The following is an 11,627-nucleotide window of genomic DNA, read 5'->3' on the forward strand; positions in this document are numbered from 1 at the left end:
CAAATATGAATTAATCAGTGAAGTGAACTCTATTATTGAGATTAGCACCCTTGACAATGAGCTCATGCCTTGATGCAACAGTGATAATGAATTTATCTTTGCTGGTAAATTGCATTATGTGGAAAAATCCTCAAGGTTATGACAACATTGCAAATAGCGCAAGTGTATATATATATATATATATATTATTATTATTATTACTGTTAAACTGCTGGAAACAGGTCTGATCATGCAAATATGATGCAGCCGTTATATATTGTCAGATTGTACAATATGGGAGATGGTTAATTGTAAATGTCACAAAAGTAACTAAAAACAAGTGAAAACAATGTCTGCTGACATATTAGATTCCCTGCTTAACAGATAATCACCTGAACCAGTGTTTTTCCTTTTGTTCTTCATCTGCTCACAGGTGTCAGAAAATAAGAACTCACCAATTCAACGGCCTGAATGCATCACTCGTGTCAAAATGCTGCTGCAGCAGCATATATCACAGTGCCAGCAGCAACCAAAGTGTGGGTCACACCTGGAAGTCAAAGGTATGTGATTATTTTACTGAAACTGCTGTATACATCTTTAAATTCATAATGAGAATCAGTCTTTTCTCACTGAAAAAAAAATTAACTGATCATAAACCTCTAAATGTCAATGGCTGTATCCATCACAATAGGGGACTTAAAATATACAAATTAAAAACGCTTGTGCTTTTCCTTTTTAATGGCAGTATGTCTCCACCAGCTCTAATTTTAATAAATAGACTTCCATTTAGATGGAAATATTTTTGGGAATGAATAGTTTTAGCTTTAAAGTAAAATTACAATAAAAATCTTTTTCTTTCTGACTAATATTCTAGCTCAAAGTTGTACTGCAAAGTCTGGACTGCATTTTCAGTTTTCTACTTAGTTTAACAAACAGACATTACATGCAGCTGAAACATATAAATTCACAACGAGCTTGGATACTGGTCTCCTGTATGTAACGCGGAGTTTCTTGCTGCCAATCAAGTCTTGGACTGCAGCTGTTCTCAATCTAGTCTGATTACAGCAGAAGGCTTTCTTCGCAGTTCCTGTTTTCTCACATTTTGCTGTTGTTTTCTTGTGAAATGCCGTTTGTGGAGCAGCCCGCCCATCTCTCTAAATCTCGTCTAAAGTCTGATTTAGTCGCTCATAACGTCGCGCTGCCACCTGCAGCGAGCAAAAAGGCAGTGTATGTGGAGCTGCACCTCAAACACATTGATCAGAAAAACGCGGCGGATTTCTCCAGCGACGAGGAGGACCGTGCAGGAGATGTGAGTCCATATTTTGTGGCTACATGGTTTTTCTACTGTAGACTTTTTCGAAGTAGAGACGAACTTAATGAGTGACAATGACAAAGTATTCGCTCTGTGCAACGGCTCTTTAGTATCGGCTGTCACAACTAATGTCCATACATTAAATTGGTATCAATAATGCCAGACGTTGCCAATGCTAATTCTTTCACACCGCAGCAGCACAAGTTCAGCAGCTGTGTGCTTTGGAGGTGTGGAGCTCTGGACCATTGCTTCCGAACAGCCCTCTTGCTGTTGCACACTTGAGGACTTCAAGCACTTAAACCACCTGCTGTACAGTTGGTATATGTTACATGAGATGTTTCTGTAATGGAGGCTACCATTACAGGCGTGTGCGCACCTGTCACGCTCATCTAGCTCTGTTATGAAGGGGAACGCTGGCGCTTGTCATGTTTTGGGTAAACTATCAAAACTAAGCACAACATTGTGTCAGTTTCACTTTTAGAAACTGCAAGATAAGGTGAACAGGCGTTTAAACTGAGAAATGGTAATAAATATGTGACGTTTCCTTGGTCTCCCCCTGAATGTGAATTATGAGTTGCAACCTAAGTTTATACATTTTTTTTTTCTCTCGTTTTTTTTATTTTTTTTTTTTTTATTTGGTATTTTATATTATGTATCAGATTTTTTTTAAAAATTTATTTATATATTATATTAATTTTTCAGTTGGTTTGGTGGGGTACAACAAAGTAACTTTATTTGGCTTTAGTGTGAATAAAATTTAAAATCTTTATAGCTTTTTAATTTTTTTTTTTACTTCTATCTTTTTTTCTATCATATCTAAACATGAATGCAAATGACTTATGACATGATTAGAAGACTGAACGGATACATAAATGACAGCCTCCAGCTGTTTTTATTTCTATCTTCACACCTGGATCTTCCTGGCATTTAACTCACAGCTGTTATCACTTTAAATCGAGCAAATCTTGTCTTTGTTAGGACAAGAAAGATCCAGAGGATGCAGAGATGCCTGTTCCAAGTTGTCTGACTGATGAGGACCTCAAGGCCACATTACGCAAACATGGTGTTAAACCTGGGCCTATAACTGGTGAGGGTTATGAAAAGATTTTTAAGCACCTTTTAATTTTTTTTTTTCCCCATTGAAAGAAAGTCTTTATACATAACATTCAGATGGTTTTTAGATCTATATAGACCTAGACCTTAAGAGGAAATTGGTTTCATGCTGTGTTTCAATGCCAGCCTCCACTAGGGTCTTGTATGAAAGAAAACTCCATAAACTGCTACAGTCTGACAGATGTGAAAGGTTGAATGAAGCAGACAAAGCCATACTGTACTCTGACTCTGAAGAGGAGGAAAAGCAGCAGGAGAAAGATGAAGACTTGGGTATGACAAGAAATGTTTGGGGGTTTATTTGAATAAGATCTTGCTTTATTCGTATCACAACGTTGTATTTTTCTCTGGCTTGTACAGGTTCAGAAAAACAACCTGACCCTTCAGACCAAACCCAACAAGAGAGCAGCCAGGTGAGGAATTATTTTAGAGACTTTGGTTCTTTTAGATGAAAGTCACTTTTTTTTTTTTTTTTTTTTTTTTTTATAAAAAACGTTCTCTTTTTAACAATCTGGAAGTAAGTTGGCCTTATTGCCATCTGCTGGGTATCATACTGCCACTCAACAGTTCTATCACAGCACAAAACTTCCCTCTAGTGCCACCTAATGGTTACTCATTCCAGTTTTAATACTGGATTCAGATTTTTGCCAAAGCATTTGAATTGTAACTTTTGATGTTATTTTCTTTAACTTTTCAGAATCACATTTTTTACCCACAGTGCTTTTTACCCTCATCAAGGCTGGTAATTACTGCAGATATTTCATATCATTTCAAGAACATTCTGTCAAACTGAATTGTTAAGTGATAACAAAGTTGTTCTCCCCCCCCCCCCCCCCTTTCATGGGCTTGGCTTTTTAAGCGCCCTTGTCCTCCTAGGAACACAAGATGTAGTTCCAACTGGAATTCACGGAATGCGTTAAAGTCTTCAGAGCGGAGTCAATCTCAGTGCTCACAGATTATTAGCACATCCGCTGCAGATCACCACACACGATTAGGATCAACGGTAGGCTGGTCTTAGTAGGCGCCCTATGAATTTTAAATTCTCTGCATTCCTTAGTCTTTTTTTTTTTTTTTTTTTTTTTGCTTTGTGAACCTCTCAACATACCATAGTTCGATAGTTTTTATTTACCATTCATATGGAGATGCATCATGTTTTATTGCTTTTAACATGATACCTTTCAGGTTCTACCTAGATCAAAGTCCACTGATGACTCATCACTTTCTTCTCAATACTTCAGCATCACTCAAATGGTTGAGGAGGAAAGTTGATCCACATTTAAAGCTCCATATTCAGTCTTTATTTTTGTTATACATAATCTCTGCTGGAGTTGTTGCTCAGTTTACATTCTTGCTGTAAATAGATGGAGAATTCGAGCTCACGGTCTGTCACAGACAATGCGTGCGAGTTCAATGGGACCAGTGTGCAGGAAAACTGGGCACAGTCAGACGGGGTCAGAGCTTATGGTGTTCAGTCACACTTTACACACAAACTTTGGTGCCGGCTGAATTGTTTCAGAGGTTTTTTTTTTTTGGTTTTTTTTTTTTCACATTAATGGAGAATGGTGTCATATACATCTTACTGGCTCTTAAGATTTGGATTTTGATCCATATCACTTGATGGGATGCACATGCACTTACTACACAAGCACTATATGTTTGATGGGGTGTTGATTGAACTTTCTTTGATGTCATTTTTATTTTAAATCAATCTATAAAATTCAATCGGCACATTAACTTTAACAATTGCTTAAATGTTTTACCAAACTCTGGTATATGATTTGCAGTTACTAATGTCATGCATCGTCAATATTCTGGTTAGTCTTTCCTTTCCCAACCCACTGTTTTTAATTTAAAAAAACAAAACAAACATCCCAGTACATCAAACTTGGGAGCAGAACCTTTGTTTTCTTTACGGTCACCATCTTTCAATTCTACTTGAAATGCAGGGCTCCTGTCTTTACTGTTTCTGGTTTCATTTGTGTGATTTCACTCATTTTTACCGTCTTTTCTAGCCTCCCCAGGAACCTGTGAAAGATGCTTTCAAGGACATCCTTCCAGACAGTAAGACCACTCCGACAGGGATCTAGTAAGTACCACACAAACCCTGTTGAAACTCTTACTTGCTGCATAAGAGATAAAATAAAAAGATTTAAAAAAAAATAAATAAAAAATGTTTGGCAGATGAACATCTTTCACATGGTGAAAGTGCTCTGACTCAATTATAAGGATGTGTATTCCATTGTTTTTCAGCGTCACTCGACGGAGACCCATCAAGGGTGCCGCACAGAGACCTGTCCAGTATTCCTACCCTGACAGTCCTGTGAGTCCCATGACCCAGCAGAGACGGGAGGTGGAGCGCTATCTTGTACCCATTCACATACAGATTTTAGTTTTCATAATTGTAGCATGTGTCCTGTACCTTATTTATGTTAATGTTGAGGACAGTCTAAGCTATTGGTCATACGGTGAGGACAGGCTTCTGGTTCAGGCAGAGTCACAGGACGCAGATGTTGACTATGCACAGGATTAACATTGCTTTAATTTAGTGTTACTTTCACACAGACAGATTTTTGTTTCCCCTTTTGTGGAAGCGAACTACAAAATCCAGTTTTATACTTGTTTTTTTTTTTTTTCTTTTTGTTTTGTTTTTTCTATAATATTGTCACTGTTCTTGTTATTATAGAAGTGATGCCGAAACGAACTAATTTTAAAAATTGTCTATTTTCTTAACCCTAATTGTAATATTGCCTTTTCACAGAACTTGTCACGGTACTTGCATGCCTTTTTTTTTTTTCTCTCTTTTTTAAATGTTTGATATGTACTTCAATAAAATTTCTATGCGCCTTTTCATACTGCAAAACAAGCCTTTATTGCACACAAGCTTTGTATATTCTTTCTCCGAATGGTGCTTTAACTAAAACTGAAATAAGCTCTTAAAACTGCTCTCTACATAATGTAGGCGTGACTGTGTCTGGCAGCGGGTGGCTCTAATGCAAATTCAGCCTACAGTCACAGTCGACGAGTTCCGGGGTAAACACAACAGCTGTTACAATGACTGAGTCGGGTTCAAAGTTAAGAATATTTAAGTTTTTAAAGATAATTATTAGCAGCTTGCTTATTACAGTCCTGCTGTTATTTACAATAGCGGCTATCAGGACTCTTTCACTGGACGTTAACGCCGGACTTCAACTCGCACACTGGGAAAAGACGAATAACAAATCGCTCGTCATTGACCACCATCAGAGAGAGGAGCTCCTAGCAAATTTTAAAGGTATTCGGAGTCGTGTTGTAGTGGATGTAGATGGAGGCAGAGACACTTCTGTTTGGTAACAATTTGTCTCCATTTGTCCAGAGGCAATCCGCATCCCCACCGTGTCATTCTCAAATACAGAAAGCAACACCACTGCGCTGCATGAATTTGACAGATTCCTCCGAAAAGGTAAACCTGCCAGTAAAACGTGCTTAGTTTTTGTATTTTAAATACGTAACGGCGGTACATGTATTCCATTACTCCCCAACACTGTTTATATATAATATGCTCAACTGGAACTAGCTGATGGCTGTCGACGCTTGCACGCATGATTTGATCGGTCAGTTGTAGCAAACTCTAAACGTTAATGTAGTTTTTGTATGTCAAACTTGTATAACGCTAATAAATGGATAAAGACGCAGTTGGTGTTTGCTGTGCAGATGTACTTTGTTCCGTACACCTTATTCAGAATTGACCTTTCGACGTTTTGCCGAGCCCAGGTATGTCGAAACCTACATTGAGATGCACGTGGTTCAAAACATCAAGTCACATGACCTGAGGTTTTGGTGCGTTTTACCTGCTTACACTTCCAATAAAGACTAGAGTAGAACAAATCTGATGACAGGTAAACTTCCAGAAAGGTTAACAATAATAATCATCATTAAGCAGCAAGTTACACAGCAGTTCATGGCACTTTTTTGGCAGCTGGTTAGTGAAACCCACAGCAACCACAATGTAACCCTCAATTCCACTGTAAAATACTTAATTGATGCCTTTGTCAGTGACACACAATTCACTGTTTTATCTAATATTTTACTATTTATTTGGAACAGTATCTTTCAGTGCGTTGATACACAATATTGCCAAAAGTATTTGCTTGTTTGCCTTCACACTAATAGTAACTGAGTTACATCCCATTCTTGGCCATAGAGTTTAATATTATGCTGGCCTACCCTTTGTAACTAAAAAAAACACAGGTGCACTAAAATTTGTCAAATTAGTCAACATGTTAGCAGTTGCACCATCAACAGTTGTACTAGCAACAACTAGTATAATGTCCTTGCAGTCACAAGAGGCTGCTGTTGCTAGCACAGCCATGGAAAAGTGCAGCAAGAGACAGAGCAGTCCCAACAAAAGAGTGGCCCTTTTCCTGATGTACTCATGGATTGTTTGTTGTTGTTTCATCCTGGATAGTTGTTCTGACACTCAGTGGTCCAAGGCGTCCTTCTTTCCATTAGTGTAGACCTGAATTCAATGATTTGGACAGTTGATTTCTGACTTTGCCAATATAGTGTATTTTGGTAAAATGATGCCTATGTATACCTGCTGCAGGTGTGCCATGAGAACAGATTCTTCCAATTCAAGAAAAGAAGCTGACTCTGCTTAAAAACAATTGAAAACAAATAAAAGTCCTTATGTTTAACAAATGCAGAAATTGCTACTTGATCTTCACTTGTTCATTTTCATTCACAATAAGGATAATACATGCATTACATTACATTCACCCTTCTTTCCAAACATCCCCGACAAAGTGGGAGACATTTAACTGCGGTTATAAGAATAAACATAGCAGCCATTTCTCAGTATGTTTTATTTTATAAATTGGATTGTTACTAAGCAACTGAAAAAGCCTCATGTATGTTAACAGGGGGAAAATTATATTTGCTGAAACACTTCATTACAATCACAGCTTGTTGTCTTTAACTGTCTCAGAGTTTTCTTTGCTTTGGTGTATGGGGACTTCTCAAAAACATTTATTGTTTGTACAGTGAGAGAAATAATTATTTGATCCCCTGCTGAAAATGTGAGCTTGCTCACTTAAAAAAAAAAAGAACAGTCTCCAGTTTGTATGGAAGTTTAATTTTAAGTAAGTGAGACAGAAGTTGATCACCAGTTTTACACACATTTCAGGAGGGATTTTGGCCCACTTCTCTTTGCAGAAATTCTCTAAAACTTTTAGTTTTCTTGACTCTGACTTGGCAACTTGAAGTTTCAGCTCCCTCCACTGACTTTCTAAAGGGTTGACATCTGGAGACTGGCTATGGCACTCCATAAGCTTAATGTGCTTCTTTATTTAACCATTTACCTCTTTTGTTGCCTTGCAGTATGTTTTAGGTCATGCTGGAAAACCTATCCATGTTGTGGGTTAGGGGAGGAGGTTCTTATCCCAGATTTTATGCTACATGGCCCTGTCCATTAGCCACTCTATGTGGTAAAGTTGTCCGGTATCCTTAGCAGAAAAAACAGACCCAAAGCATAATATTTCCACTTCCATGCTTGTCTATGGAGATGGTGTTCTTTGGGTTCTTTGGTTTCATCTGACAATAGAACTTTCTTCAAATCCTCTGAATCATTTAGATGTTCGCTGGTGAATTAAGGACGGGCCTGCACATGTGCCTTCTGGAGCAGAGGGATCTTGCAGAGCTGCAATTAATTAAAGCGATAGATGATGAATTTAAGAAAAGAATTGCTCTTTCAGCTTGTTTTTTTTTGTCAGCCTTCCCTACAGTTTTCTCTTCTAGCTTGGTTCATCATGAATTGGTGGCAAACTACAGCCACTTGTTTTGGGTGAAAGGATCACAGCCTGAACTGGTGCCATACATGCTGCTGGCCCACATTGATGTAGTACCTGCTTCAGAGTCCGATGGTTGGGAAGCGCCACCATTTTCTGCAAAGGAGATCGATGGCTTCATCTACGGCAGAGGAACCATAGATGACAAAAACTCTGTAATGGTGTGAAAACATATTACTTTTGAGTGAGCTTACTTTTAAACAGACTTGAGGTATATTTGGCTAAACAGCTGATTTATTTCTTCTAGGGAATACTTCAGGCGCTGGAGTACTTGCTGTTAAAGGGCTATGCTCCACGCAGGGGATTTTACATCGGTCTTGGTCATGATGAAGAAGTATGTTAACAGTTTCACTATGACATTACAAACTTAAGTGGGATTGGAAATATCACATTTTAATGGCTGTGCTCTTCAAAATCTCTTTTTTAAGATCAATGGTCTCAATGGAGCGATGAACATAGTGCGTATTCTGAAGCAACGTGGTGTCCAGCTGTTGTTTGTCATGGATGAGGGCCTGACTATATCTGATGGAATCATTCCTGGTCTTGAAGGACCTGCTGCTCTGTAAGAACCTATCTAAACATGTGTTGTGCACTTGTGTTGATCACATCTTATGTTTATGTGTATGATTTATGATTTGCAGAATTGGGTTAAGTGAAAAAGGCCAGGCCGTTATAAAGCTTAGTGTGTCTGTGGCCCCTGGTCACTCCTCGATGCCTCCCAGGGAAACTAGCATTGGGATCTTAGCCACAGCAGTCAAAAGGTGAGAGGAACATTGTTTTTTAAACTATAATGAGTTCTGTTTAGCTTCTCTGTTCATATGTTTCACTGCCTTCCATAATTTTACTACCCCATGTTTAAAAAGCTAGTATAAAAGATTTAACTGTGATCCTGTTTCCTCAGACTAGAGGACAACCCAATGCCGAGGTTATTTGGTTATGGTCCTGAAGGTGACACCTTTGAGCATCTGGCCCACAAGGTAGGGTAATCTAAATACTTCTTTACTAGTAGTATACTCATGTACTCATTCTTTACCAACTACTAATTCTTTGCCTTCAGTTCAGTTTACCACTAAAGTTCATAATGTCGAATTTGTGGCTCTTCTCTCCGCTCCTTAGCAGGTAATAACTGCTAAATATCATTTAAATATAAATTCAAATGTCATGTTTTCTTGTGATTGGTTCCAGTGAAATAGACCAGTTTTTATGTTTCAGGATACTTGAAAGAAAACCAGTATCTAATGCATTTGTAAGGACTACCACAGCAGTCACCTTTTTTAATGCAGGAGTAAAGGTGCAGTGATTATTTTAAATTGAATGTAATTCACAAGAAGTAAGATTTTAAGCCTGTTACTTTTCTTTGTAAAAATTCAATATCTCCCTCCCTCTGCAGATAAATGTTATTCCTTCCCTTGCTGAAGCTTATGTAAATCTACGAATTCACTCAGCGCAGTCGGTACAAGAGGTAGAGTCCTTTTTGAGAATGAATGCCTTACTATGTACACTTTGACATGAATATGAGATGTGTGCTGTCTTTTTTAGGTACTGGACATCATCAAGGATACGGTGGGCGACCAGCGAGTGAAGGTAGAACTTGTTGATGGATTTGACCCTCTACCCATCAGCGGTGCTGATGACAAGGCCTTTGGCTTCCAAATTATTAAGAAAACGGTGCTGGACTTGTTTCCAACAGTTACAGTTGCTCCAGGTAGAGTTCATACAGATTTGTAGACATTTTTATGAATTAGCTGGAAGCATTTTAAAGCATCTTTCGGGACATTATAAGTAATTTAATATCATATTTAAATGTGCAGGTATCTGTATTGGAAACACAGACAGTCGACACTTCGTCGACCTGACCAAAAATATTTATCGGTTTTCCCCGGCTTGGTTTAAGCCAGGTGACCCTGAGAGGTGAGAATTCAGCAGTTTTTAATACTGTCAAAATATATTTTCACCAAAAATGTCTGCAGACCTCAATTTAAAATTGAATAAATACAGTAAGAAGAATTAATAATGGATTGGATTTATATAGCGCTTTTCAAGGCACCCAAAGCGCTTTACAATACCATTATTCATTCACTGGTGGAGGCAAGCTACAGTTGTAGCCACAGCTGCCCTGGGGCAGACTGACAGAAGCGAGGCTGCCATATCGCGCCATCGGCCCCTCTGGCCAACACCAGTAGGCAAGTAGGGTAAAGTGTCTTGCCCAGGGACACAACGACCAGGACAGAGAGCCCAGGGATCGAACCGGCGACCTTCCGGTTACAGATGCGATTCTCACACAAAAGTGAATTCCACGTGCAGTGATTATTTCTCAACTCTAGAAACAGATCATGCAGCATGAATAGCAGAGGGGAATATATAAAATACTTTCTTGTTCCAAGTACCATGAATCCTTTTTTTCCTTTGTTTCTCAGATTCCATGGCATCAATGAAAGGATTTCCACTAAGAACTACGAGGAGATGATTGTTTTTTACTTCAATTTGATCCAGAACTGTGACATTAGGAAGCTCCCTGAGCCCCACAGCTCTGTCCATGAACTCTAAGCAATTGACAACATTGGTGATAAGATAAACACATGAATAGCATACAAAATGCATTGATATTGCACTAAATAACTTTTGCATTATAGAATCAGAAACTACAATTTTGCTCATTTCAAAGTGGGATGTACTTTTATCTTTTATGTGGACTACTGACTCTTTTCAGTGATATGTGAGTAGATAGAGCACTGACCTTTCTGCAGTAAAATCACTGTGAATTGGCTATCTAGAATTTTGCATTCAAGATTAAGTTTTGGTGCTCTATGCAGACTGATGTACTATTTTTTTCTGAACTCTATGGTGGTATGATATGATACAATTAACCAATTATTATATATGTCTTATTGTGGGACACTGATAGTAGTGCCGTCATAAAGATACATCTCATGGCTTTTTGATTTGGACCGCTCATAATGAATAGTATTAATGACAGCACTACCTACAGGGATGCTTAATTTAAATAAAATACTGGATTTAATGTTCAAAGAATGCTGTTTTACTGGCTGACTCATTAAAATGATTCCAGATTTGTAAATGTGATTGAATCTGTGCACAATTTTATTTTTAATTACCCATCAGCCATAACAAAGGAGGATCGAGTGTTGTCATCAGCCTGAATGTTGTGCCACCTAGGATTTTCAAAATGATTCCATACTTGCATGTACTAAAAATCTCAGATGAGTCTGAATCACAGTTACTTTGACCTAACAGAATTTTCCCATAATTATTTCTGATGAAACACAAAATGAAATTCCTTTTTACACTTGTGCTATATACAGTACATATGAGGAATTTTACAACAGGTTTAGAATAAGTAACATTTCTGAAAATGTGACAGTTTTATCCAGGTAACAATCTTC

At 38.1% G+C, this 11,627-nt stretch overlaps 2 protein-coding genes across 6 annotated transcripts; both read left to right on the forward strand.

Annotated features, from left to right (window-relative positions):
- Positions 1-1,102: 1,102 nt before the first annotated feature.
- On the forward strand, positions 1,103-5,287 carry lemd1 (LEM domain containing 1; the record flags this gene model as incomplete). 4 transcript variants are annotated; one of them, XM_080897844.1, is made up of 10 exons in its annotated part: positions 1,103-1,288; positions 2,270-2,378; positions 2,531-2,674; positions 2,762-2,814; positions 3,099-3,143; positions 3,261-3,404; positions 3,584-3,661; positions 3,763-3,852; positions 4,414-4,487; positions 4,652-5,287. In XM_080897844.1, 10 exons carry the CDS (start codon positions 1,103-1,105, stop codon positions 4,929-4,931), a joined length of 1,203 nt encoding a protein of 400 aa, XP_080753970.1. In that variant the 3' UTR covers positions 4,932-5,287. The 4 variants fall into 4 exon arrangements, with proteins under 4 accessions (XP_080753970.1, XP_080753967.1, XP_080753968.1 ...); XM_080897841.1 differs by lacking the exons at positions 3,584-3,661; positions 3,763-3,852; XM_080897842.1 differs by lacking the exons at positions 3,584-3,661; positions 3,763-3,852 and having other exon boundaries at positions 3,120-3,143.
- A 103-nt stretch (positions 5,288-5,390) lies between these two features.
- Positions 5,391-11,307, forward strand: LOC308406680 (N-fatty-acyl-amino acid synthase/hydrolase PM20D1.2-like). Of its 2 annotated transcripts, XM_080897838.1 has the most exons (13): positions 5,393-5,672; positions 5,754-5,840; positions 8,149-8,384; positions 8,471-8,557; positions 8,652-8,785; positions 8,865-8,984; positions 9,125-9,200; positions 9,281-9,342; positions 9,436-9,514; positions 9,614-9,685; positions 9,763-9,928; positions 10,035-10,134; positions 10,641-11,307. In XM_080897838.1, the coding sequence occupies exons 1-13, from the start codon at positions 5,453-5,455 to the stop codon at positions 10,768-10,770; spliced, it is 1,569 nt and encodes a 522-aa protein (XP_080753964.1). In that variant the 5' UTR covers positions 5,393-5,452; the 3' UTR covers positions 10,771-11,307. The 2 variants fall into 2 exon arrangements, with proteins under 2 accessions (XP_080753965.1, XP_080753964.1); XM_080897839.1 differs by lacking the exon at positions 5,754-5,840 and having other exon boundaries at positions 5,391-5,672.
- Positions 11,308-11,627: the final 320 nt, after the last annotated feature.

Source organism: Rhamphochromis sp. 'chilingali', assembly GCF_963969265.1.
Source record: "Rhamphochromis sp. 'chilingali' genome assembly, chromosome: 12".
Lineage (NCBI taxonomy): Eukaryota > Metazoa > Chordata > Actinopteri > Cichliformes > Cichlidae > Rhamphochromis > Rhamphochromis sp. 'chilingali'.

Coding starts and splice junctions, on each gene's coding strand:
- LOC308406680 (XM_080897838.1), top strand. CDS start 5,453: ATGACTGAGTCGGGTTCAAAGTTAAGAATATTTAAGTTTTTAAAGATA. Junction 9,201..9,280: donor TTGAGCATCTGGCCCACAAG/GTAGGGTAATCT, acceptor CTTTGCCTTCAG/TTCAGTTTACCACTAAAGTT. Junction 9,343..9,435: donor TTCTCTCCGCTCCTTAGCAG/GTAATAACTGCT, acceptor TTTATGTTTCAG/GATACTTGAAAGAAAACCAG.